Below are 27,538 nucleotides of genomic sequence, written 5' to 3'. Positions count from 1 at the left end.
TACATATGCTTTGGAATGCGAGATACTCGATTTTTTTTTTTTTGATGAATACGAAGTGTATTGACAACGTTGAATATTTAAAGATTTTTTTTCCGACAACCCTCTGAGGAAAAAAACTAACTTTTTTCAGAAGATACGAAGACACGATAAAATTAAATTTATTATGATTAAAATTGCGTGTTAACGCAACTTAATGTCAAACTAGACTGGAGTTAATTATAAATTTTAGGAATGATTTATTGCCCCATGTATTTCACATTTAAAAAAAAGTAAATAATTGTATAAGGGATGTTTTTAGTAGCTGTTTATACACTGATACTTTTTCGTAGACAATAAACCTGATACTGCTTGACTAAAGAATATGCATTAGCTAGTACCAAATTTTCCTTTGCAAAAAAAAAAATAATAATAATAATAATATAAAAAAAATAATAATAATTTGAATTTTGACATCTTGAATTCAAATTATGTTTTTCGCAATCACGAGTGTGTGTATGTAGGCGTGTGTGTTTGTGTGTGGGGGGTATGTGTGTTTGTGTGTAGGGGTATGTGTATGTAGGCATGTGTGTTTGTGTCTGTGTGCTGGCATAAGTGTGTGGGTAGTTGTGTGTATGAATGTGTGTGTGGGGGGGTATGTGTGTGTAGGCATATGTGTTTGTGTCTGTGTGCAGGCATGAATGTGTGGCAAGTTGTGTATGTGTTTGTGTAGGTGTTTGTGTGTGTATGTGTGCGTGTGTAGTTGTGTATGTATGCGTGTGTAGTTGTGTATGTATGCGTGTGTAGTTGTGTATGTATGCGTGTGTAGTTGTGTATGTATGCGTGTGTGTGTGTGTGTAGGACATGGATGCAACCTGGAGACGGCTTTCGCTATAGGAGCAGCATCGTGAGGAGCCGGTCGACGGTGATGGTGCGGAGGGTGGCGGTGGGAAAATAAAATGATAGGACGCCAAAAACAGTCAAATGAAAGCAATAAGCAATCGTGATTGCTCAATTATAATAAAGCATCAGTTTATATTATTAAGGATTCATTGCACACATTTTATATATGCTATATTTTTTTAATAATTATCTTTTTCTATTCAAGTTTTTAATTAAAACATTTGTAGCACATTTTTATATTTTTACAGTGGTGCAATTTAGAAGCTAAATCGAACAATCTCATAACTTATTATTTCCAAAATTGTCTTTGAAAGTTTAAAAGATAAATGACGTACTGTGTGAAAATAGCGACTCACCAATTAAAAAAACCTATATAATAAAAACTTGATTCACTTGTATTTTTAAGACTCCTCATTTCCTATTCAAGTAAACAGATTTAGTTTCAAATACTTGATACATTATAGAGAAATATCGCCAATTTTTTTTTAAAGGAATTAAAGTCTTTCTTTGATAGATCCGATACTAAGGACAGTTAAATTGGTTCAGTAAGAATTAAGATTATTTGAATAAAAGCAAAAATGAGGTTTGTTTATTTATTTGCCACTATTAGCATGCAAACCTAAAATGGTGTCTTGATTTCGAATTTTAATCTTTACTTATAATAAAGCTCAAAGTCTCTCTGTCTGGATGTCTGGATTTCTTTGACGCGCACAGCGCCTAAACCGTCCAGCCAATTTTAATGAAATTTGACACAAAATTAGTTTGGAGCTTGAGAATGTGCATCTCGAAGCGATTTTTCGAAAATTCGATTCTGTTCCTTTTATATTCTAATTTTAAGAATTTTTTACCGAGCAAATTATCATAACGTGGAACCGTAACATGGGCGAGCAAATAGCAACACTGTAAAATTGCTTCATTTAATTTACTAATGCTTTTCCGTAAATTTACTGTACAATTTCCCCTAATAAATAGAAAAGTTCCGTTCTGGATTGAAAACGGAACTTTTCCTGGAATTACTGGAAATTTTCTTTTACTTTAGCACACTAACAGAACATGTCCGTATGCGATCGTTAGAGGGAGCTTTTATCCATGAAAAAACGGAATATCTCCAGCGTAGAAGTTTTTTTTTAGTATTGAGTAATGGCGGCGAAGCACGTTGTTTATTTCTTGCATGGAGATAGCTGTATGCTGAACATTTTTCGAACTTTTCCCTCTTCTCCATCAACATCAAATTGTTTTGAACCACAGCAGTGATTACTGCATTAACTGAAACGCTTAGCGTTTGTTCGTAGACTACGGTTTGTTTTGCAGCAATGGCGGATGCCGTAGCGGTCAGAAAACGTTTATCGCCGAATACGAAGTTTTTGTATCTTCTCATCCGGAATTGATTGCTGGTGAGTGTTTACATTTTTACTACAAATAAATACTTTTTGAATTCTCTAACGATGATTGCTGCTTAAAATTAATTTTTTATCTAGTTTGAACATTTAATTTCCGTAGACCTTTGTTTAAACTTTAAAACATCGTGACAAGTTTTTAAAATTAAAAAACTTCTAAGATTTTTAAAAACTTTTGTTTGCTAAGGGGATATTTTACAAAATTGTCTCGAATAACTAAGTAATTGTTAGATGGGACACCATTGAGTCTTGATTGTTTTATTGTTAATGAAGAATTTTTTCTGCCTATATGTAAGGTTAATGTAAAGATATTGTTTATTACTTAAAATACTACTGTTTTTTTTTTAATTTTTTTATTAATTTATTTTAATTTCTATGAATAACAACTATGGTCTGTATAAATTTGCTTCTTGCAATTGATTAGATTTCAATTAACAAGTTGAAGCATCTAGTTCTAGTTAACTACTTAAGTTTTCAAGAAAACAATTTTAAATATTGATTCTCTCCCCCCCCCCCTTCTCTTTCAAACTTTTACATGCTTATTATCTACATTAATGAATATAATACATAATTTTTTAAGGAAATGAATATAAAAAAAAAATGTATCAATCATTAAAAAAAGCATTATTTTGAGAACTTTGAATCATATTATTCTAAGCACTTTAACATTCCAGATGCTGTCCACTTTGAACCCTCTCAGCACTGGAACCTTCCAAAGTCAGCCGGAGAATTTATTGATGGAATGCGGATTCAACTGTGCAACTAAGTGAACAGAACTCCTTGAACAGAAAAGGGAAGTTCGCCGCGAATATGCAAATTGTAAGTATAAAACATGTTGTTTTACATATGCATTAGGGCTGGGCGTTGGATTGATACATCGCCAAAAACCAGTGTAAACCCTGGATTGTTAAATCGGTTTCTAATTTTTTCTCTTAACCAATGCATTGGTTCCGCACTGACTACAAATCGAAGCGCCAATGTACGGACACCGGTCTACTATCATTGCCGTTGTAATATCTTTATTGTTTCAAAACGCCACTGGAAGCGGCGCCCTGATGGGAGGTCACTGTGAACTACCAAAAGTGTTCTACGTCGACAATTTTTTCTGATGATTCTGTAAATTTGGGCACTTTACTGCAAAACTGTTTGAAATTTTTAAATAGTGATGTTTAATGTCTCTTCTCATTAGATGCACGAGTGTGTTCATGCTCGTATTTTATTATTCGGTAAAATTCAGAGTATCGTTCGGCAAATTAAAAAATCATCCCTTCCCGAACATTTAAAAGCGGGGTTGTCTGTAAAGAAGTATCATAAGTGAACGAAAAACTTTCACTTTTCCCAAAACTTGTAGTAAATGCAATTGTTTTTAAAAATCTTTTTGCAAAAAATATATTGATGAACAAAGTTGATCAGATAATTGTGATGGTGCTCATACCGTGCATTAGAAGAAGGTTGAGGAAAAATGGTTATTACTGATTTGTTTGGTATATTAAAATGCAATATTAAAATATATGATTTGATTAATTCTCCTTTTGCTGTAATAATAAATTGATTGATTTTCAAAGAATTACTACATGCACAAAATAACACATGAAGCATAAATTACAGACAAATATTTAATTTGAATATAAACTTATAATACAGTATTATTAGTTATGATGATATATTATAAATTTAGATCACTTAGTGGAAGTACATAATATTGCTAGCCGCACGAAAATATAAACTATTGAAAACAGTTGAGATGTATCAAATATCTGATTTAGAACATTCTTATCTTTTATCTTTCATTTGTCAAGATTCAATATAAGTAAAGATATAACTTTAAATATATGCAGTTATAAGGTACCTTAATATTATAATTCAAATTACTCACGTTAAATGATGAGCGGGCCCGCTATTGCACTGGTAAATTTCATCCGAAATTACACTATTATTGTAGAGGTTGTCATATTTGTTGGAGTCCATGTGAATCGCTGATTCGGAATTTTAACACAGTTCATCTAATAACGTCGGATATGGAAATTCATTGTTCTTCTTGTTGGTAGTCATCATTGATTTTGCATTGAATAGATTTTATAATGATACGGAATATTTCTTTCAGGACTTCCTTGATTTCTTCATATTTCACTTCTCATCATGGACTGGACGATAATTCTCTTTCATTCTTCCAACATAATTAAATTCTTAATGTATTAAATAGATTGAAAATAAGACAATGGCAGGACAGGAAACATCGAAAACTATACTAGACTACATATAATATATAATATATATAAAGCATGACTGCATCATCTTCCTTTTATACCCGGGCGTGGACAGCAAGTCCAGCCCCGGGTCGTTAACTCCTCAACACTTGTTTTACGAACGGAACTTTTTCAAAAAAACTGCAGAGATCGTTGGTGGTTTACCTATATAACCTTCCTTTTTAGGCAAACCCCGCTCAAGCCGCTACAGAAGGGCAAACATAGCATCGCACTCATAAAGTACATTTCTGACGTGTCCCTCTCAATAGGGAAGTTACAACCTATTAAATGTTCATATTTTGGCTATTGGATATGGTTAATTGACCCTCAAAACTAAAAAATTCACCATCGCCGAATTTTAAAACACCGTGGTTGATTTTTAATGAATTTTAAAAAATCCACGCGCAAAAGTGCGCTCTTCTGAAACGTCACGAGCCTACATCACAGGGCGCGAATGGGCAGCCTTCCGCCGAAGATCCCTTGTTTTCGCTAGGGACATTTTGAGCGCGCTGATATTTTTATTTTTTAGAAATTCAATAATCCTTTTGAACACACTATGGAGGCCGGATTCGTTAAAGCACAATCTAAATAATCTTCCTCAAATAATATCAATGGTGATATTCGAATATTTCCGAGAGGATGAGAGGTTTAATGTTCCAGAAACGCGAGGAGTTGAATACGAGGAGATAAGCTTTTACGTTTCGTCTTCGAAGTCGAATGCACGTTCTTCGGTTTCTCCCATGACATGGGAACCGGTTCGCTAGCGTTTCTCTCCTATCGGACGTCACTTCCTATGCCGTTTGACGTCATAAGGGCTTGAACTTTAAAAATTAATTTAAAAAAAAACTACTTATCGTATCGCAAAAATTTTTTCACCTATGATGTTCATACATGTTACTCTATCATATAAAAATAAAATTGAAAAATCGAAAACTTCCCTATTCAAACGTGCTGGAGTACGCGTCAAGAAAGAGTTCCAGATCTCCTTGTTTCGATTTCTTTTAAATATCTGCCATCCATGATAAAAATCAAAGCCAAAGTTAAAATTGGGCTAAATTATAGATTTTGTATGCAAAGGGAAATGGTGTAATTTCCTCCGGCGGCGGCGCATTTTTCTAACGGCAGATTTAGCAGGGATTCACTCTGAGTGTAATGGGGTGTAGTCTTGCGCGTTCAATGAACCTATTTAGCGCGGGAGAAAGAAGGGTGAAAAACTATCTTCTTCAAAGGCAAGCGTTGTATGAAAACTTGAAAAATAGATTCTGGAATGGCAGGAATATACGGATAATAAAAGTGTGGCAGTGTGATTCTTATCGCACTGTCACAATAATCACTCTACAAAACAAAGCAAAATGAAATCTCAAAATAGGAGCAAAGGTTGTATGCACGAATTTTATTGCTTTGAGTTACCTCTTTCCAAATATAAGATGATATTGCTTCCACAAGCTTGCTTCTGTTTGTATTGAAAAAATAGGTTCATTGTAATTTCAAAACAGATGACTAATATTTAGTGCTACCTTGTACACAGTTTTTTTATTTTTGACAATTTTTTGCTGGTGCTAGAACGTGTTTGTAGCATTTATATTTTTTTCATTTAGAATATATGTATTTTTTAAAATTTAAACAAGCAATTATACGTGAAATGAAGAAAGAAAAAAAATTGTACATTTTGATGCATCATAACATCGTGATGTAAGGTTGGATATGCATCACAATGTAGAAATCCCTACAATGCCCAGCCCTATTTGGAAACATAAATATGCAAGTATAATGAATATAGTATGCATATGCAGGAGTTCGACAAAAAATGTGAACTCTTGAGAGGTAAAAAGAAATTGTAGGTTACCGACAAATTACATATCCGAGTTAATTAGGAAAATCTTAGCTTCTGAAATAGTCTTGTTTTAAAACAACTTGTCGACATTTTGTTTTCTTTTTTTAGTCACCTCGGTGACCTGTTGGATCCAGTATATTTGTAGATCTGGTGCCTGACCTGTTACTTTGAGATTTTCAATACTGAGGAGCAGTGGCGTAGCTACATCAAGTGCTGTGGGTAACTGAATTTTGCGAGGCCCCTGATTGTAACTAAAAATTACATTTGAAGCAAATAAAACAAAATATCACATTTACCGGCTCGGGATATCAGTACAAAGCCAATCATATTCTTCGACATCATATTCCAGTGTTTTTATTCATTGATTTATTAAAAGTGCTTGAAGGGAACATGGAATTGCATGTTGACAGTTGTTGTTGAAAATTCGTTATACATTATTTGTAAATATAACAGGCGAACCAAAAGACCTTTTTAATTTTTTTATTATGAGTAAAGCCGTGCGAATACCACTAGTAATTGAATAAAATATTTCATTTTTCACTTTGCTAAATGGAAAAAAAAAAGTTGAAATTTTCCACTTTTTTTTTTAAAAACTGCAAATTTACTGCCAAAATTAAAAAATAGTTTCAATGTTAGTTTTATTTTAAATAGAATGTTCTTTCTTTACGTACTATAATTTTCAAAATAAATTTCTAATTTTTTCATTTTGAAAAAGCTCAGTAATCTTAACTATTTCACTTTGCCTCACATTGCCCTACTCAGCACAAATGGCTGGTTGTTTATCAGTTTCTAGATTACTATGAATTATGACGACAAAATTTACACACATGAAAATTTTCTGCTTTAAGTCTAACAAAAGTAATTTTTAATTATTGCAGTGTAATCTAGTTTTAACGACATAGCTGCCTTAGCAAATAAAACTAATGAAGCAAACAGCCTATCCTAACCCAACACACTTCACAATTTGTTCTAAAATGCAGAATGTCTGTAAACCGAATTCAATGATAATTTAAAGAGTAACTGATGTTAAACAGAAGTCTTTCCGCTTGCGGAAGGATATACTTTAAGTTTAAAAACCCGATTGGCCCTGAGAAATAAAGCTTAACAATATTTTACTGTTTCAAAAATAAATTTTTTTATGAAAAAAAAAAGTTTCCATGAAAAGTTTTTCAGGTGTATAATAATCAGTCAGAATCGGAATAATATAATTTTTACAGTTTTATGTGGGGAGGGGTTAAGGCGACCAAACTAAGAAGGACTAACCTTGGCTCTCGTTGAACTGAGTTCAACTATAACATATACACTGAAAAAATTATTTCCGCACCAGCTGCAATTTTATACGAATTTATGCAATTGTGCATTATTGCATCCTTCCACATAAATGCAAAAGGAGATTGAAAGCACAGCACAAGGACAAATTATAAACATAAAAAAATAATGATTTTTTGTGAGGGGGGGAGAGAGAATATAGTAGAAAAACAACCAGGTATAACTCCGTGATATTTATTGTGATTCCCAAATTCATGATTCCTTTCATGACAGTTCTTTTGAAGTTATTGAATAATATTCTCGAAACAATTCTTATAACCTACTAAAATGTTATTTTTTCATGGATAAGTTTTGTTTTGTTTCTTGAGAGTCAAATAATGATGTTCGGAACAAAAATTGAGTTAGCAAATAAAATGTTACACTTACTATAGTTAGGGCAAACCTAACCTGGAAGCATTGTGAAAGCTAAGCATATCCGAAGCTCAGTATTACTTGGCTGCCAGGTTAGGTTCGCCCCAACTATAACTAAGTGAGAATTAGAAGAGATCGAGAATTGTTTTTGAGCTATTGTCTGGCACGTTCAATTCTAACATATCTACTACTCCACACTGCCACTTTTGAAATTGAAAGTATTAATTTAAAAATTGTTGCAAAAAAAAAATATGCATGGGTTTTTACAAATTAACTGTTTCTGAAGTAAGATGCCTAATTTCTCTCCAAATTTCGACAGTGCTGTTGACTACTTTTTTGCTTGCTGTCAGCGTATTACCTCATTGTCAAGAAAAAATGTAGTCAAATATCTTACCGTAGGTAATTGATGTTTTCATCTGCATGTTTATGACATGACACTTGGTAATTTATTCAATAAAAAGTCCATGTGTTAAATATTTTTCATATAATGCATTGATACTTTTATTCTTGTAATTTAGGTTTGTGACATTAATTGTGAAAAATTGGAATCGTCGAAAGATGGCCCAGTTGTACCTATCAATCTTATTTGATCTCTATATATGAATGCAGAAATAACAATGGTACTGATGATGAAAGCAAAGCGAACTATTAATTCGACATTGGCACAAGCAAATAATGTTAAAAATTGTGTAGCACAAGATCTGCAATAAATGATTTTGTACTTGTAATAAATGTTTTGTTTTGTTGAAAACAATGTTAACTATGCACAATTGATAAGTTTCAATAATTTTGATAAAGTTAAATTTTATGGCAGTTATTGTTAAATAAAACATCGCACAGTTAATTACAGGAACTTTTTTTTGTCGGGGGGAGGGGGAGAGGAGGGTATTTAAAGGGGAGGTGAAGACTGATTTAAAAAAGAAAAAAAAAACAGTTGGTATGATTTGCGTTTATTTCATATATTTTGCCATCGTTTGTTGATAAAAGATTTCAATACAATAAAATGCAAAGCAAATACATTCCCAGATAGCTGTTATATCTTCCCTCTATACCTTCAAAAGAGAAAGATGCATAGTTTCTGCATAGTAAAAATGTGTTTCCTCACTTTTAGGAAGTTTCACAAATTTTTGGAAGTTAATGAAGAAATTCGTGCAAATGCTCTAATAAAACTGCTTTTATTTTTCTTTTCTTTTTTTTTTTTTTTGCTGTTTTTCAAAAAATATATATATATATATATATGGGCTTTTAAAATCTGCAAATGTTAATTCATTATGCTTTAATTGCTCAGCTATATTTTCAAAATAATAGTTTTTAAACTGAAAATATACGTGCATAAAACGGAAAATATTTATATTATAAACTGAAAACATCAGTTCATGAAACGGAAAATATGTACACTAAAAACTGAAACCATCAGTTCATAAAACGGAAAATATTCCGATTGAGAACGGAAAATAGCAGTTTTAAAACGGAAAGTGTCCGTGATAAAAACGGAAAGTGTCCGTGATAAAAACGGAAAGTGTCAGCATGAAAAAACGGAAAGCATCCGTGATAAAAATGGAAAACACCACTTCTGTAAAAAAACGGAAAATTGTCGGCAACTCTGCTGCCAGTACATTTTCCGTTTTTTGAGGGAATTTTAAAATACAGTGAAGAAATTGATCATCCATTATTTGTAAATAAATATACAGGCGAACCAAATGACATTTTAACTTTCTACCACCGGCAAAGCCGTGCGGGTACCACTAGTAAGAATAATGGAAGTTATGACGTACCGTAAACACGGGCTACTTTGGCCCTAGGGTCTATCTTTGGCCCAAATGGAGAAAATGATACAACGTCCTCTGTCAACCTTCAGGACCAAATTTGTTCAACATATTTTGACTGATTGCACTAGAAAGCATTCACAAGAACTCAATTATGTATACCAAGCAGTTTTTTTGCACTGCTAAAGAAGTAATACTACTGGTTCTGCGTTCCTTGTGCTAAAATGTGCCTTCATAACTTCTCAAACTTATCCTTATAGAAGCAGTTCTACATTAGCTGACAGTTTTTTAAGTACTTATTTATGAGTACTATTTAATACTCTACGCCGCAGTATATAGTTGTACTTACCATTTCTGTTAAGTTTTTTTTTTTTTTTTTTTTGAGCAATCACGATTGCTTATTGTTCTCATTTGACTGTTTTTGATATTACGCTGATTTTATTTTTCCGGCAGCACCCTCTGCAGCATCACAATCGACCGGCTCCTCACGATGCTGCTCCTATAGCGAAAACCGTGTCCAGGTTGCGTCCATATCCTACACACACACATACATACACACACACCTACACACACACACACACACACACACACACACACACACACACCACCACATTCACACACTCCTACACACACACACACCACCACCTACACATACACACACTCCTACACACACACATACACACACTCATGCCTGCACACAGACACAAACACACATGCCTACACACACACACACGAACGCCTACACGCACAGCACTGCTACACAACACTCACACACATGCACACATACACTCACACACACACGCACCCACCCACACACATGCGCCTACACAAACACACACGCACATACATACACACACACGCTCGTGATTGCGAAAAACATAATTTGAATTCAAGATGCCAAATATTCAAATTAATATATAATTTTTTTAATTTGACAATGACAACATATCTCTTAACCAAAAAATTACGACCTGCTTAGAGTCAACATAAAAACTTGAAAAAATGCGCCAGATAGATTCAGAAAAGTAAAGAATAGCTAAAATTAAGACTCTAAACAGGAAAAACACAAGAAAAAACCTGGAATTCTCGGCAACGTATAAAGAGAGAGAGAGCGATTGCAGACACAATTCATCAGGCCTCAGTTACATGACTTTCATTACGGAAGATGAAGAGGAATTAAAAGTTGCAGGAGGTTCACTTGTATCTACTTCTTACAAATATTGTTAAATTTGTTGGAAAGTTTACTGAATTTTGTTATTGTAGAATGAAATAAGCTCAGGTTTCTAAAGATAGCTCTTAATTCGAGAGAAGAAAGAGCGAATGTTGAGAGCAATGAAACGCGCCAAAAAGTTTCGAAAGTGACCGAACACTTATGTTCCTTTGTTTTACGAATGGTGTTAGCTTAATAAAATTATTCAACCTCCAAAGCTGATGAAAAGGTGACTGCTCCCAATCGGTTATTTTTGAGACAATAACTAGGTATCACACACACTTAACAAAAAAAAAGAAAAAAATTAATTTGAACTTTGATATCTTGAATTCAAAATATGTTTTTCGCAATCACGAGTGTGTGTGTGTAAGCGTGTGTGTTTGTGGGTAGGGGGTATGTGTATGTGTGTGTAGGCATATGTGTTTGTGTCTGTGTGCAGGTATGAATGTGTGGGTAGTTGTGTGTATGTGTGTAGGTGTATGTGTTTGTGTGTGTGCGTGTGTGTTTGTAGTTGTGTATGTATGCGTGTGTGTAGGACATGGATGCAACCTGGAGACGGCTTTCGCTAGAGGAGCAGCATCGTGAGGAGCCGGTCGACGGTGATGGTGCGGAGGGTGGCGGTGGGAAAATAAAATGATAGGACATCAAAACAGTCAAGTGAGAACAATAAGCAATCGTGATTGCTCAAAAAATTAATTTGAACTTTGACATCTTGACTTCAAAATATGTTTTTCGCACTCACGAGTGTGTGTGTGTGTATGTAGGCGTGTGTGTTTGTGTGTGGGAGGTATGTTTGTTAGTGGTTGTGTGGGTAGTTGTGTGTATGTGTTTTTGTGTGGGGGGAGGAATGTGTGGTGTGTGGGTAGTTGTGTGTATGTGTAGGTGTGTGTATGTGTTTGTGTGGGTAGTTGTGTGTATGTGTAGGTGTGTGTATGTGTTTGTGTGTGTAGTTGTATGTGTGTAGGTATATGTGTAAGCATATGTGTGTGTGTGGGTAGTTGTGTGTATGTGTAGTGTGTGTATGTGTTTGTGTGTGTAGTTGTATGTGTGTGTAGGTATATGTGTAAGCATATGTGTGTGTGTAGGTGTATGTGTAACTGTAGGGAAGTAAGTGATGCAACCTGAATACGGTTTTCGCTAGAGGAGCAGCATCGTGAGGCGGCCGGCCGACGGTGGTGCTGCAGAGTGACGCGGAGGAAAAATAAAATCATAGGAATTCAAAACTGTCAAGTGAGGACAATAAGCAATCGTGATTGCTCAACAAGAAAGAAATCTTTAAAAACAATTATGTTCGACTCAAAGTTCTTGAATTATGTATTTTTCTTTCAAATAAATATTTTTCCCTATGAGCACACTTCTTTATTTGGCTCTAGTTAGTTTTATAATGATTTTAAATAGGGAATACCACTTCGAGCCAAACTAACACAAACGCTAGGGTAACATTGTCCCAAGTAAACAAGAAATATAAAGGTTAGAAATACTTGGTAATAAACTGATCACTGTTCAAAAAATAAATTAAGAGGTATCTAGATGCGTAAAACAAGTTGGAGCAGCTTGGAAATATGAATAGTTACAAAAATATTGAGAAAATAATGAGAAAAATTCCAAAATCTGGACCAAAGTAGCCCGCGTGGAGGGCACCTACAACTATCACCTTCAAAAAACAATAAATATGCGTTTTACCATGTTGCTGCCATAACAAAATATCTATGCCATGTTACGTTAAATACGTTTGACCTTAAAACAATTTATTTTGCTTATTACTATAGTATTCTTTGCCCATTCTATTGAATTTATCTTACAAATATCAAAATAATCAATTTCGTTATAATTTGATGTAGATAAAGTAAAATTTTAAAAACAATGTCTAATGCTTCAGAAAATTTTACAATGACCGAAAATATGGAAATAGTTTCTGCTGATGTTCACATATGCAATAACTAGTTTAACAAAATTTTGAGAACATAATTCAAAGTAAAACATTTGCTACATTTTATTTTTCGAATCAATGGGGGAAATTTCGTTATGTTATCGATTTAAATTTTTTTCCCTATTCTGACAGTTTAAAAAATGAAACAAAAAGTATTCAGAAGTTTTATGCAGCATGCTTTTTTTCTGATGAAATATCCAAATGCATTTTTCATTTCAGTCTCTTCAAAATTTCTTTTTCCCTCGGACAGTTTTTCTTTCTTGTTTAATTTAAATACGGTTGTGATTCAAGTTAACGTTTTTCTTCTTCTTTTTGCAAGATGAAAGTGTTTTCGTATGCGGCACTTTGCATAATTTGAGCTTTGCTTAGTTTTTAAATAAACAAGGAATTTTCCTGGAACAAATCCAACTTCTTTTTTGCCAGAACAATTTCATAGCAGCTTATGATAAACGGAACTACTGCTCGCTTCTTCCATTTCAGCCTAGCATTATTTTAAACAAAGTTGTTTTGGGCAGGAAAATTGCATTTTGCTACATGCACAATAATTTATCACCCCCCCCCCCAAAAAAAAATACAATTCTCTTGTGAGCGAAATAAATTAAAATATAAAATTGAGAATACGATGGGAAAAAATCTAGAGCTGCTGAACACAAAATTTTATTAATTTAAATAAGTGCCAAACGTTTTAAAATTAAGTATTAGTACTTTACATAACTTATAAAAAAATTTCGTGCTTATTCTAGTAGTTTCAAGTTTAAGTAAACTTAAATTATAGCCAAATCAGTAAATAAAAGGTTAAAGAACTTTCTTTGGTTCTCAGAGTCAATAAAACACTTAACTGAAAACTAATTAATACTACAAAAAAAAAAAAAAAAACCGCACTGGGCAAAAGTTTAGAGTAACATCCGCATTAATAATACCTTTTGATCGAAAAAAAAACCATCTTGTTCGAAATAAAGACATAACTTTATGTGGAAAGAGGAAATATTGTAACTTAAAAATCGAACCCAATTGCAGAATACAACATGCACGCGTTTCGAGGTTACAAGGATCTATTTTTTAAATGCTAAAGAAGTAAACTTAAGAATAACAACACATTCTACTAAAGCAATGCATTTTTTTATGAAATTAACTGTTGTTATTTCTTTTTTTTTTAAACTAAAAAAAAAGTTTGAATTGGACTATTCACTTAAAAGTTCTTAGAAGGGGAGAGGGCAAACCTTCAAAATCTATTTTCCTCCAATACTCTATCCCCCCAAGTTTGACTTTCAGAACACGGGATTGAGATATACTTTTCATCATAAAACTGAATGTTATAGAACTTCAACATCAAAAATAATTAGTAATCCGGGATATAGCAAAAAAAAATATATATATATATATATATGTTAATCAAGAAAAATATTGCAAACGCAAGTGTAAATAATTAAGCCTTGCAAGTTCTTGTTAAACGTCAAATAGGAAATGTATGCCGATTTTTCCACACTACGACATTTTAGCAATTCCAATGGCTGTGACATTATCATTAAGTTTCTGTACATAGTAAGATATATATATATATATATATATATATATATATATATATATATAATAAAACATTGTAATATAAAATGCTTTAATACATGTAAAATAATTTGCGGACGTATGCAAGAATATAAGTTATTTCTTTAAATAAAATATTTATTATAATAATGAAAAGATGTACTTATTTAGGTTTTGTCAGACATGTCATTGTCGCCTTTCTGATACATTTTATGATCTTCCTGATTTTAAATCTCGAAAGATTCTCTATTTTTTTCTTTTCAACATTTTAGGACATTTTTCTGAGAGGCTTTCTTTGGAACGCTGCACGTTTAAAATACGTTTTTCCTTTGTCTTCATGTAGGTCATTTTGTAAATTTGCCTTTTAGTACTTAAATTTACAACACTTTTCTCAGATCCTTTATAGCTTTTACTGTTACATAAATCCACTCCAGTTTATCACCGCCTTAAATCTTCATATAAAACTCTACGACACCAAAAGGATACTAAAAACTTTTTCAAGAATATTCTTCCTGAGCATTTAACTGAATAGTATGATTCAGAAAGGAAACGTTTATTCAGTATACTACCATATCAATGCAATATATTGTAATAAACTTCATTGACATTTCGGGTAAGAATTTTATGATAATAATAAATATTGTTGAAAATTAAAATTTAATATTTAGTTTTTAAATAAAGCAATCCTTGAAATTTGACTTAGAGTTAAGTAAAAATGAATTTAAAAAAAAATGAACTAAGCCTTTATTTTAATTTTGCATGCGTCAGAAGGTCTATGTAACTGTCGGATATGTTTTAGCCTTACAATTTCAGCTAAACATTTTTTTTTCTGGTTATCACCTAAAGGCAGCTCAGGTTATTATATTTTCATAACAGATGGTTTCACCTTACTACTTGGACTCAAAAATAACATTAAATAACTAGCTGCGTCGCCCGGCTTTGCTCGGTCTATTTCAAATAAAATAAGTTATGTCAAGTGACACGTGATCAACACTCAAGCTTGAACAAAAAAAAATCAGTAAAACTTTGTGGCAGATTATTACGGAAAAATAAAGAAAAAGTAAACATTTTAAATCCCCCGATTACAGGAAAAGTCTTTAAAACAAAAGCCAGAGTATTATTTGTTCATATTCGAGGAAAAAAATGTCAACAGATATTTCATTTAATGATTTTCTTCACGCTACAAATTTTAATAAAAGCATTGTTACGGAAAGTTGAGATGAAGCGCTGAATAATAATTTGAATGGAGGAAAGCCTTCGAAAAATAGGGATTTTATGTTGAAATATAAGTGTCATAATTAATAGCTTTTAATTGATATCTTCGTTCATTATTGCCGGAGGATTATGTTAAATAGCCAAACATAAAGACGGGAAGATTACGAATCCATCGATACCTGGTTCGATGGTCAGTTCACTGTCGTTTGGGAGAAGTAACTTGGACATACATAGTTACCTTGCTTATTGTTTTATAATTTTTAACTATATAAAACAATATCTACCTGTAAACGGGAGCTGGTTGTGCGGTTGCCACGCAAGGGATTCTGACATAACTTCCTTCTTCTGCTCTGACCTGTGATTGGCTGAAAGTAATTCTTGGTCCCATCGGAGAATGTGGTTCTGAAATACCAACAAGTTAATTAACTCCTTGCTAAAAAGTTTTTTTCGCAATCAAAAGCTAATGATTTGTGCGGTCACACCTCAAACCTGCACAATTCATTCTCTTTCATGCGCAAAAATGTTTTTAGGAACTTGAAAATTCATGTGTTGATAAATATTGTTCCTCATATTTGAATATATAGAATTTAAAATTCAAAGTTTAGAATTCTTGGAGTAGATACACGATTAAAAATCTCTCACCCATGCAAACGAGTTGACCATGCTGACAAATCTATTTTATTTATTTAATTATTTAACTATAGTATACATCTTTAAAACACGATGTTTGTGTTGTTTATTAATTATATTTTAAGGAGACAATTTTGAAATGCGATTTTAACTCCGAATAAGAAACCCATATGTATGTGTATATTTATGAGCATACACTTTGCATTCTTATATGCTTTGAAATTTTATGCTTAAATATTTCAGAGCCCATGCACATACTTTAAGTAAAAATACTGGGCAATATTTTTTGTTTGTGTTTTAGAAGAAATGTGGCAAAGAAAGATTAAATAACCCTTTCAGAAGGAATTTTAAAATACTTAACCAAAAATGTTTTAATTTGGTAGACAATAAGAGAGACAAGAGTGTCTTACAGGCAAAATTTCAAGTTTATAGGTGAAAAATTAAAAGAGTTATGACGCGTCCAATAATCCGGACAAATATTATTGAAATACATATTTCAGATAAAAAAAGATGAAACATCAAACAAACTTTATTTTAAAATATTCTCTAAACAATAATAAAGCATAATATAAGCGAGAAATAAACCGCCAGCTCAGTCATTTCCAGCCGAGGACTGCAGTTTCATGCTTATTAGCACTCATCAGTCCGGCATAGGAAAGTGACTGAGCTGGAGATGGAAAACCTCTTAAGGAAGCCAAGAGTGCCAAACAAACTGGTAGCTAATACAGAATTAGCACTGACAAGACGAGTGACCGACGCAATGGTTCGGTTCAACTCGAATTTTGAAGGCAAGGCAGGTATATTCAGTAAAAATTATTCATGTAGTATTCGTGTCAGTGTTAATTCTGTATTAGCTACCAGTTTGTTTGGCACTCTTGGCTTCCTTAAGAGGTTTTCCATCTCCAGCTCAGTCACTTTCCTATGCCGGGCTGATGAGTGCTAACAAGCACGAAACTGCAGTCCTCGGCTGGAAATGACTGAGCTGGTGGTGTATTTCACGCATTTCTGTCTTAGCCCTGGCTATAGGGCGGTAACTTACTGAACATAATATAAGCATTTAAAATGATTAATAAAAGATTATATATTTTTAAAAAATAAGAAAAAAAACCCTCACTTTTGCGACGAGAATCCGTGGTTGGGAAAATGAGTCGGTCCCATTCTCCCAATCCCTATTTCTTAATGTTGTCAATCATAAAATGAAAAATTCTTGCACAGATAATAATAAACAGACTGTAAAGAGTTAACTGCGAAAAAAATTGAGTAATTTATTCAATTAATGAATGATTAGCAGCTGTTTAAAGTTCATGTCCAGTACACCGGACACCACGTCTGAAGGGTAAATAATAAGCAAAACTGATATTTACATTTTTTAAAGAGGAACTTGGATATTAACTGATTCTATTGCAGATAAATTTCTTAACTTGACATTATACATATTTAATATCATTTATTTATATTAAATGATAGTAAATTAATTTGTGCAGTAGTACACTTGCAAAAAAAAAATAAAAATAAATACTTAACATACATGTGGTTCAATAAATCATTGAATGTAGTTCTTGACGTGAGAAAGTCGCGATAAGAAGATTGAAATATAACAAAAAAAAAAAAAAAAACAGTTGGTTTTTGGGAGAAGACAAAAAATCATGTTTATGGCCATTAATAAACACATTAATCTAATAGTTTCTTCTTTTTCTTCTTCTTCTTCTTCAAAAAAAATAATAATTTGAATTTTGACCTTTTGAATTCAAATTATGTTTTTCGCAATCACGAGTGTGTGCGTGTGTGTGTGTGTATGTAGGCGTGTGAGGAGGGGTATGTGTGTTTGTGTGTAGGGGGTATGTGTATGTGTGTGTAGGCATGTGTGTTTGTGTCCGTGTGCAGGTATGAGTGTGGGTAGTTGTGTGTATGAGTGTTTGTGTGTGGTGGGGAATGTGTATGTGTGTAGGCATATGTGTTTGTGTCTGTATGCAGGCATGAGTGTGTGGGTAGTTGTGTGTAGGTGTGTGGGCATGTGTAGGTGTCTGTATGTATGCGTATGTGTGTATGTATGTGTTTGAGTGTGTGTATGTGTTTGTGTATGTGTGTAGGTGTATGTGTTTTTTGTATGTGTGTAGGTGTATGTATTTGTGTGTGCGCGTGTGTGTGTAGTTGTGTATGTATGCGCGTGTGTGTGTAGTTGTGTATGTATGCGCGTGTGTGTAGCATATGGACGCAACCTAGAGACGGTTTTCGCTGTAGAAGCAGCATCGTGAGGAGTCGGTCGACGGTGATGCTGCAGAGGGTGCTGGCGGGAAATTAAAATGATAGCACATCAAAACAGTCAAGTGAGAACAATAAGCAATCGTGATTGCTCAAAAAAAAATTGTATGAGCAAATTTATGTATATGCCCAAATATGATTAATGCAAGAAATATAAATAAATTTTGAATGATTATAAGAACTGAAGCTCTGATATTTTGATAAAAAATTTCGACCTCATTCTCGTTAATTTCAGTCGCATTTTAAGAATGCATAAGTAATTGTAAACTGAACTGTAACATTGAACAAAACGTAACTTTTTAAAGAACGTACAGAAGGCTTCTCTTAACTAATCACATCTCAACCGTATGTCAGTCTCGACTTTTAGTACTCATTTTATTTTTCGTATTTTTTTTAAACGAGAAAAGAGATTATTAAATGTTCATGGAATTTAATATCTTTAACTTATGGTATACATTATTATATAGTAGAATACTATTTTAATATACTAGTTTGAAAGCAATGTTTAATTGATTGACTGTGCGTTTCAATTAAGAGTTTGGCATATTTATAAAAATTTGACACTGCAAAAAGGAATTGTATATACTTTTCCTTTTGCATTTGACTTTCATATTAACGTTCATTATGTTTTAATTGCTCAATTAATTGATAAGAATTAAAACTGATTTATTTGATTTTAACAAGAATAACGTTTCCATATATTGCATCTTTTAAGTTGTATTTTTTGTCTTTTGAGTTCGAAATAATTCTTATTTTCAACGATTATTTCGTTCTTCCAGCTATTTTAAAAAGATCGCTCACAAGGTATATATATTTTTTTAAATGATACCCAGTTTTTGAAAAAGTTGAGTTATTAATAACTGATATAACATTTTGAAATAAATATTTATCGATTGATACAGTATCTCTTATTCTTAACTGATTTCGAAAAAGATGCAGTTATCAATTTGTATCGTGTTTCTATTGCTTTGTTTTGTTCGCGCTTTCAAACATTCTTGATGGATTAACAAATTGATTATTTTTTCATCCAACGAAGCAATGCGAGAACCCCCCCCCCCCCCAAAAGGTTTCGTACCTTTATATTACCATACTAGAAAAGTAAGTAGAAAAAATAGATGAAACCAGTAATTATTCAATACATTTGCAAAGTTTTCTTAACTATTTTGATGATACGCTTGTAATAAAGTTCTTAATAAATTCAAAAATCCTTACTTAAAATAGATCAAGTTATATCTCCACTTAACAATCTTGCAAATCAGCTGGGTACGCGGCATTGTAACTCAAATAAACGAATTTGATTAAAAAAAGGGGGGGGGACCTTACTTTAAAAATGAATTAGAAATAAAAAATAATTTTAGCGTCCATTCACATAAATCAAACTGTGCTATCAATTTAAGATTGCAATCATACAAAAATAGATATTATATAACCCACTCCTTTATGCCAACTTACAGTCGGACCTCGATATAAGCTCATAAGGTCACCCCTCGGGACTTCACGAAACTGACCTTATATGCGGTTGACCTTATAACCGATTCATATATATTCATTGATAAATAAGCATTTAATTCATTAAATCACTTCAAAATTTAATACGTTCAAAACTATCAGTTAATTAGGTTATTACAGTTAAATTGATTTGAACCAATTTACATTTTTGGAATCAATAAGAACTTTGGAAATTATTTTTACTTTCATTTAGAGTAAAGCTGCATTCAAATATCCTCAAGCAAACAACTGATGTGCAACTTACCTTACTTAAAATTGTAATTAATACAGGACTTTAATTTGAACAAAATGGTTTCTAATTATTTTCTGAAAATTTCTTCAGCTTCTCATAACTGGTAAAGGAGTGCAATATGTACACGCTGAGTGCCCGCATACGCATTACTGCTTCCTATTTTAGTATCACTGTCGTAATGCTCACTTACTCCTGCATTCTGTCCACTACCTGCTACGTTAAAAGGAAAAACGACTTTTCACTTTTTAAGGATCGTATATCGCGATGAATTCTTGGAAATGAATTTGTTAAGCATTGAAATCATTCAAAGAAATCTGACAAAAGTGACCTTATAAGCGATTAACGTATTATGACCGGACCATATATCCGATAATACATGACATGGAATTCCTATTCAGAGAGCCGGGACTTGAGAAAAGTGACCTTATATGCGGGATGACCTTATAAGCGGGTGACCCTATATCGAGGTCTGACTGTATATAATTTAGCATTAGTCTGATGCAAAATGTAGTGAAACAAACTGGATTATACCTGTTACAATCACTCTTCCTACGGTAGGACTCACTGCTAATTCTCCTGTTAATCGATGCCTTGCTCGGCATTTAAAATTGCTTCGTCCATCAGAATCCACAATTTTATGTAATAACAATTCACCAGTGGACAGAACTGTATACTTATCATCTGCAAAAAATAGATAAATAAATAAATAAAATAAAATAAAACAAAATTAAATGATTAAATAAAAATAAATGAATACATTTTAAGCTGTATAAAATATATATCATTTTGATCGAAATATTTTTCATATTTGATTGTTAACCCCTTCAGACCTGGTGTCCGGTATACCGGACATACACTTTAAACAGCTGCTAATCATTTAATAATTGATTTAATTAGTTGATTTTTTTTTTGTAGTTGACTCTTTACATTCTGCTTATTATAATCTGTGAAATAATTTTTCGTTTTGAGATTGACAACACTGACATATAAGGATTGAGAGATAGAGAGTGGCTCATTTTTCCAACCATGGATTTACATCTGAAAAGCGAGATTTTTTCCTGATTTTTTTAAAAAAATATATAATCTTTAATTAATTTTTTCAAACGCTTATATTATGTCTTATAATTGTTTGTAGAACATTTTATAATGAAGTTTGTTCGGTATTTTATCGTTTTTGTATATTGGTTTCAAAAATATAAGTCCGGAATATTGGACGTGCTATAACTCTTCTGATTTTTCTCCTACTAACTCAAAATTTTGTCTATAAGATACCCTTTACCATAGTACACTGTGTACCAAATATCAACATTTTTGATCCAATATTTCATAATTCTGACTGAAGGGGTTAAAGTGTAAGTTTACATTTTAATTTTTACACACTTGAATCTAAAAGTGTTGTTACACGCTTGTCGCTTTAGCAATAGATGAAATAAAGTATATAACATCCTTGTTTAAAGATTATAAAAATCATGCTCATCGTATTGTAAATTGGTTGCGAAATGGGGAAATATACATCAGGGGCAAGCCAAAGTAGTGATATTTCAAGTATGCTTCATATCTTTGAAAAAAAACATCGGTAAGACACACAACGTGTGGTTTTACATATTGTTATTATTTCTTGTGGGTATCCTAAAATGCCCCGTATAGTTTACAAAAATTTTAGTCAATGATAAACAATAATGGAAAAATGTAAACAAATGTAAACAAATGAGGAAACCCATCGAAAATGTTTTTCGCTACAATTTCTTCTTCCATTATTGAAGATTTCAAAGTACTAATTGAAGGAGAAAAGTTTTCTGCATAGAAAAAGAAACAAACGGGAAATCATTAATTGTAAGTCTAGAATCCATGTATAATATTATATTCAATTTCTGTTATTCACGACCGATTTTCTTATAAGAAATCATGATTTATACTCTTTATTTGAATCAATGCATACATGCCAGCATGTTTTTTTTTTTTTTTTTTTTCGTTTTTATGGGTTATTTTCTCGAATTGCGTCACTTTAAGCTGTGCTTGAAATTTTCATACGCAAATATTTTTTCTGAAACAAATCAAACTGATTCAGAATTTAAACGAAATTGACTATAAATCGTCTGTTGCATAACGTAATTTTGTTTTTCATTCTACTTCTACTTAACCACAATCTGTACAGTTGCATAAAGTATAACAAACACCAAAATTATCAACTTATATTTCCTTTAGTAATGCAATTCTTAATGTTGATGATAATTTTTTCTTTAAAATCGCAAAATGTTTCCTTAAAAGGGTAAGGCTTATCCAGATAATGAAAATCTTACAAAAAGATTCGAATTCATTTAAATTGAGTGATAAACACTTCTTACTCATTTATATAAAACCGACTCGGTTAGTAGAGTTTTTATGTATGCAATATTTACTGCAATACTTATAACTCACGCCAGCATATTTTGATTTATATTCTTCTGCGAATAAACAAGTACAAAAAATATTAAAGTTAAATGCTTAAGAGACCCTTAAAAGTGAATACATTCAAATGCTTAAGTTATTTTTTCTTATTTTTCCAACAAAACTCCAAAACAGTATACTCTGCAAAGAAAAAAAAAATATTGCAATCTCGTTTTACTCTATTTTTTTCCCTTTCTTTTATTACTTTCACATAACAACATATATAAAGCAAAAAAGCATGAAAGACGATTCCATTTGAAAGTAGATGAAACTTATTTTTTCCATTAGCGAAGGAAATGTAGAAGCGTAAAGTTATTTCATGATGGATTAGTAGGATGCTTACAAGAGATGTATGTATTCCTTTCTGATCGGAAGACTGAAATTCTTGGCAACATTTTGGCATGAAATATTTTCCTTTTGTTTCAACGTTTGTCACCATCCCAGTGACCCGGATATTCTTGGCGAAAAAACTTGGGTTGTTTCATTTTGGGTGCTTCACAGATTGATTCCACGCCCTCTTAAGCAAAATCTTTCTTGTGAAAAATATGTATGCCACTGTAATTCATGCCTTTTGCGAAACACTGAGTGCTTTGTTTATGTGACGGGAATTCTTGCGTTTATTTCAACATGAAAATCTATGTCTTATTTATTTGCTTAAATTTATCTTAGTCTAATGTAAAACTCTTAAATTTTGCAAATTCACGACTGATTTTTTTCTGGAAAACCATTGATTTTTTTTGAGAAATCACGATTGCTTATTGTTCTCACTTGACTGTTTTGATGTCCTATCATTTTATTTTCCCACCGCCACCCTCCGCATCATCACCGTCGACCGGCTCCTCACGATGCTGCTCCTATAGCGAAAGCCGTCTCCAGGTTGCCTCCACATCCTACACACACGCGTATACATACACAACTACACACACCCACACATACACATACACATACACACACATACACACAACTACCCACACATTCATGCTTGCACACAGACACAAACACATATGCCGACACACACACCATATACACATTCCCCCCACACACATTCATATACACAACTATCCACACACTTATGCCAGCACACAGACACAAACACACATACACATACCCCTACACACAAACACACATACCCCCACACACAAACACACACGCCTACATACACACACTCGTGATTGCGAAAAACATAATTTGAATTCAAGATGTCAAAATTCAAATTATTATTTTTTTTGGGGGGGGGGGAACTTCGGATCATCGTATACAAATATATTCAGGGCGTTCAATAGGGGAAGACCGCCTATATTGGACCCTCTAAGAACAAGATGCCAGTGTAGCTAAATGTAAAGCAAAACAAAAATAGAAAATAATGCATCTGAAGCCAAATTTAACTAGGAACCGCCATAGGTACTTACATTTTCCTTAAATATGACGATTTTTTTTTTAAAATTATTTTTGACAAAGTTGCAAAAGTTCGATTAAGAAATATATGCGCCTAATTGAACCATTCGCTTTCTAAATTGGACCGTAACAGTAAATGATATAATAACTTGCATAGTACTGTCTTTCTACAGGATTTGCAATAGATTTTCCTTTGCTTTCGGCTAACTTGACGCAGTGTTGATGAACCCACTGATTGCATTTCATACACTAAATCATGCTTTGCACTGCATCTCTACGGCAAATATTGCAAGTCCAGTTGTTTTGCTTTGTCTTTTGCGACCTTTTTGGTCTTGTGCCTTTTTTCTGTGGCAGTGACGTTAGAACATTTGCCGAAGTAGGTTTCATTCTTCTGCCTTCCATTTTTATGCAAAGGTAATATGTGCGCCACATTAACAAAATCATAAATAGAACCGACGATCATAACTTGATGAGAAGTAAGCACTGATTCCTCGGATTGTGTTAATTTTATCCCTACATTGTTCTTGTGCATCTTAAACAGCTGACATCGAACATGTAGCATGTTTACGTTGGTAGTCTCATCTGGACTACAAATTTCTGACTCGGTTGCTTCAAAGTCGCTGTCATTAAACACAATTATACTAACAAGTCAAACTTCTGTTCTACAGAATCCATTTGCAGAATATTGGTCACACTTTCAGTTTGTTACTAAGAGTCACCGAACAGTTCTATTATTTTATATTGACTAATGAACTTCAATGGATGTTCTCGCACCCACGTATCACAGGTTCGATTGAAAAATGTGGATAGAGGCTTGAAAAAGGCCACGTGTAAGGGCTGTAAACGATGCTTAGTGTGTGCTGGAAGAAGCAGCATTATTACACCGTTATCGTTAGCCAAGTTTATAGCATAGCCCTATATCATCAATCCTACAAACACTTAAGGCTGTTTCCATTATTTTTCCCGCCTATGAACCACATTTCTCCTTTTAGACATTTTTTAAAACGAAGAATGATAGAAATTAGCGTAGCTTGTAATTAATAAAGAAATTAGCTTAAAAAAAGGTTAACAAGCACAAATTTCAGTCAAATTTCATTAAAAAAGTAATTTTATCTATTAAAACTGAAATTGAAGCTTCTGGTTAAAACGAAAAGAATTATATTTTATGATGATGAAGCTTCTAAGCAACTTATTTAATAAAAGTCAGTGTGAATGCTTTAATAAGCCTTTATATTTTGAGTAATCCTTAATGCTTATTTAAATGCCACCACTAAATTATTTTCAAAAAAAAAATAAATAAAAATAAAAAATTTGTTTGAATTTCATGTTCTTAAGCTTCACTACTGGTCCTTGTAATTAATAAAATAACCAGTCAACAAGTAACGTAGACAAGACCAAATTTCAGTCAAAATGAAAAACTATATTTAAAGAAACTGAAACTGAATCTTATTGGATATTTTGCCTTGCCTTATAGCCTTGTTTTTATGGGTGGCAGCTTCTAGCAAGTGTGCTTGAAAAAACAAAAAGTCAAAATGAATTTCCTTAATTAGTGTTAAAATATGCTCAAATAATCCTAACTACGTTTTAAAGTTACACTCATCACTTTTGTGTGATAAGTAAAAAGGCTTGCGTTTTTACATATTCTTAAATTGAACCACCGCACAGTGGGGTGAAAACGCCAAAAAGCGCTTAAAAGTGTTTTTAAACCTCTCTCGCTGGTTTGTTTACACAGGCATGTTATAATGGATTTTTCTCGGTTTGATTGGGCTCAGGGTTCAAAGTTCGCAGGTTTACGCAGCTTATTCTTTTTCAGGGTCTTTCTACAGACCATTTACGACTAATTAATATTAATTTCTAAGAGGACATAAGAGGACATTTTTTTTTTTTTGTAGAGTGTTTTGAAAAAAAAAAAAAAAAAAACCTTGGATTCCGAAGTTTTTGGTGCTGATAAAAACCGATTTTTGGTTTGAGAATTCGATTACTCATTGTTTTCGTCCTAATTCTATCGTTGGAAACGAGAGAAATTAAATATACTACCCGCCTTTAATAGGAAGAAAATATATACTGCTTAAAAGCAATTTTTGTAAATTCCAGCACTCATGGTTCTTTCACTTTCTAAAAGCTCCCTGCCGCTTTGTAGTGTACGAAGGGCTCTAAAATACAGTTCTGATTACCTAAGATGTAGACCTGTGCAAATTTATTAATCCACAATTGGTTTGGTATAGGAAAAAAAACCCCATTTATAAGCGCTTTTTGGCGTTTTCGCCCAACTATGCACCGGTCCGATATAGGAAAATTGTTTCGGTTCAATAAAGGAAAACACGCCATTTTTTATTCTTTTATTTATTCCTTGTCAACAAGATTCCCAATCGTGCATGAAAATACATTGCTGGAATCCCCATTAAATACTGTTTATAATAGTATAAAAGAAATTTTCTCAGATCACAAATTTTAGTATTATTCTACTAACTCTTCTACATTACTCTCAAAATAAGATCGAACACTTTTTCAACACAAATCACATCGTAACTCAAGCTATGCAGATCGCAATATGACGAAACTTCATCCGCAAAGTTTTCAGACACAAATCTTTGAATTTCCACCGGCAGAGTGTAGCACAGAACTTTATGCTGGATTTTAAGACCCTGGTCCAATTTAAGCAGTGGTCCAATATAAGCGGTCTTCCCCTACATTTTTTTCTCCTCCAAATCCAAACCTTTTTACTTCAAAACTTATCCCCGTTTCAGAAACCGCATAATGAAGTACGATTTAATTGATCGTTTTGACGGAACACATTTCATTTCAGTGCCATATAAAATGGATATGTGCAAAGATTTATAATGCGTGATTTTGTAAAAAATACTTTAAAATTTGATCTTTGGCTTTAAACTTCTGTTCAAACCATGAAAAAATTCTAAAAAATTTAATTTAGTTTAGAGATGTTTTATGGTTAAACAACCACTTGGCAACCAAGTAGAAAAAAACAACAAATAATTTACCATAAAATTGTCCAAAAGCTTTGATAAAAGTTGAAAATGCCTTATTTCTCAAGCAGTAATAAAATTCATGCAATTGTTTTAACATAATTGCCGCGTTTTGCGCGTTTTTTTCATACAAAATTGTTTGTATCTTCTTATTAAAAATCCTCCAACTTATTACTTTACATAAGAGAAAACAAATGTAAGCTGGAACTATTAAAAAAAGCTCAAACATTTCACTGCGGTTTAATTTTCGCTCTGCATTTGAAAATACAGTAAAACCTGTCTACAAGGATACTGTTGGGACTTAAAAAAATATCGTAATAGACAGGTTATCGTTATAGACAGTTTGATTATTCATGCTGACATTTTGCTGGGACAAAAAAAAAGAATATTGTTATAGAAA

At 32.7% G+C, this 27,538-nt stretch overlaps 1 protein-coding gene across 1 annotated transcript in view; it reads right to left on the bottom strand.

Moving 5' to 3' along the window:
- Nucleotides 1–27,538, bottom strand: part of LOC129222416 (cell adhesion molecule Dscam2-like) — a gene marked incomplete in the record, with an annotated part of 184,272 nt that overhangs the window by 132,664 nt on the left and 24,070 nt on the right. Inside the window, 2 exon segments of the mRNA XM_054856926.1 lie at nt 15,984–16,101; nt 20,864–21,013. Of these exon segments, the coding sequence (XP_054712901.1) occupies nt 15,984–16,101; nt 20,864–21,013 (268 nt within the window).

This window comes from Uloborus diversus, chromosome 5, assembly GCF_026930045.1.
Source record: "Uloborus diversus isolate 005 chromosome 5, Udiv.v.3.1, whole genome shotgun sequence".
Lineage (NCBI taxonomy): Eukaryota > Metazoa > Arthropoda > Arachnida > Araneae > Uloboridae > Uloborus > Uloborus diversus.
This window is presented reverse-complemented; position numbering and strand designations above follow the sequence as displayed.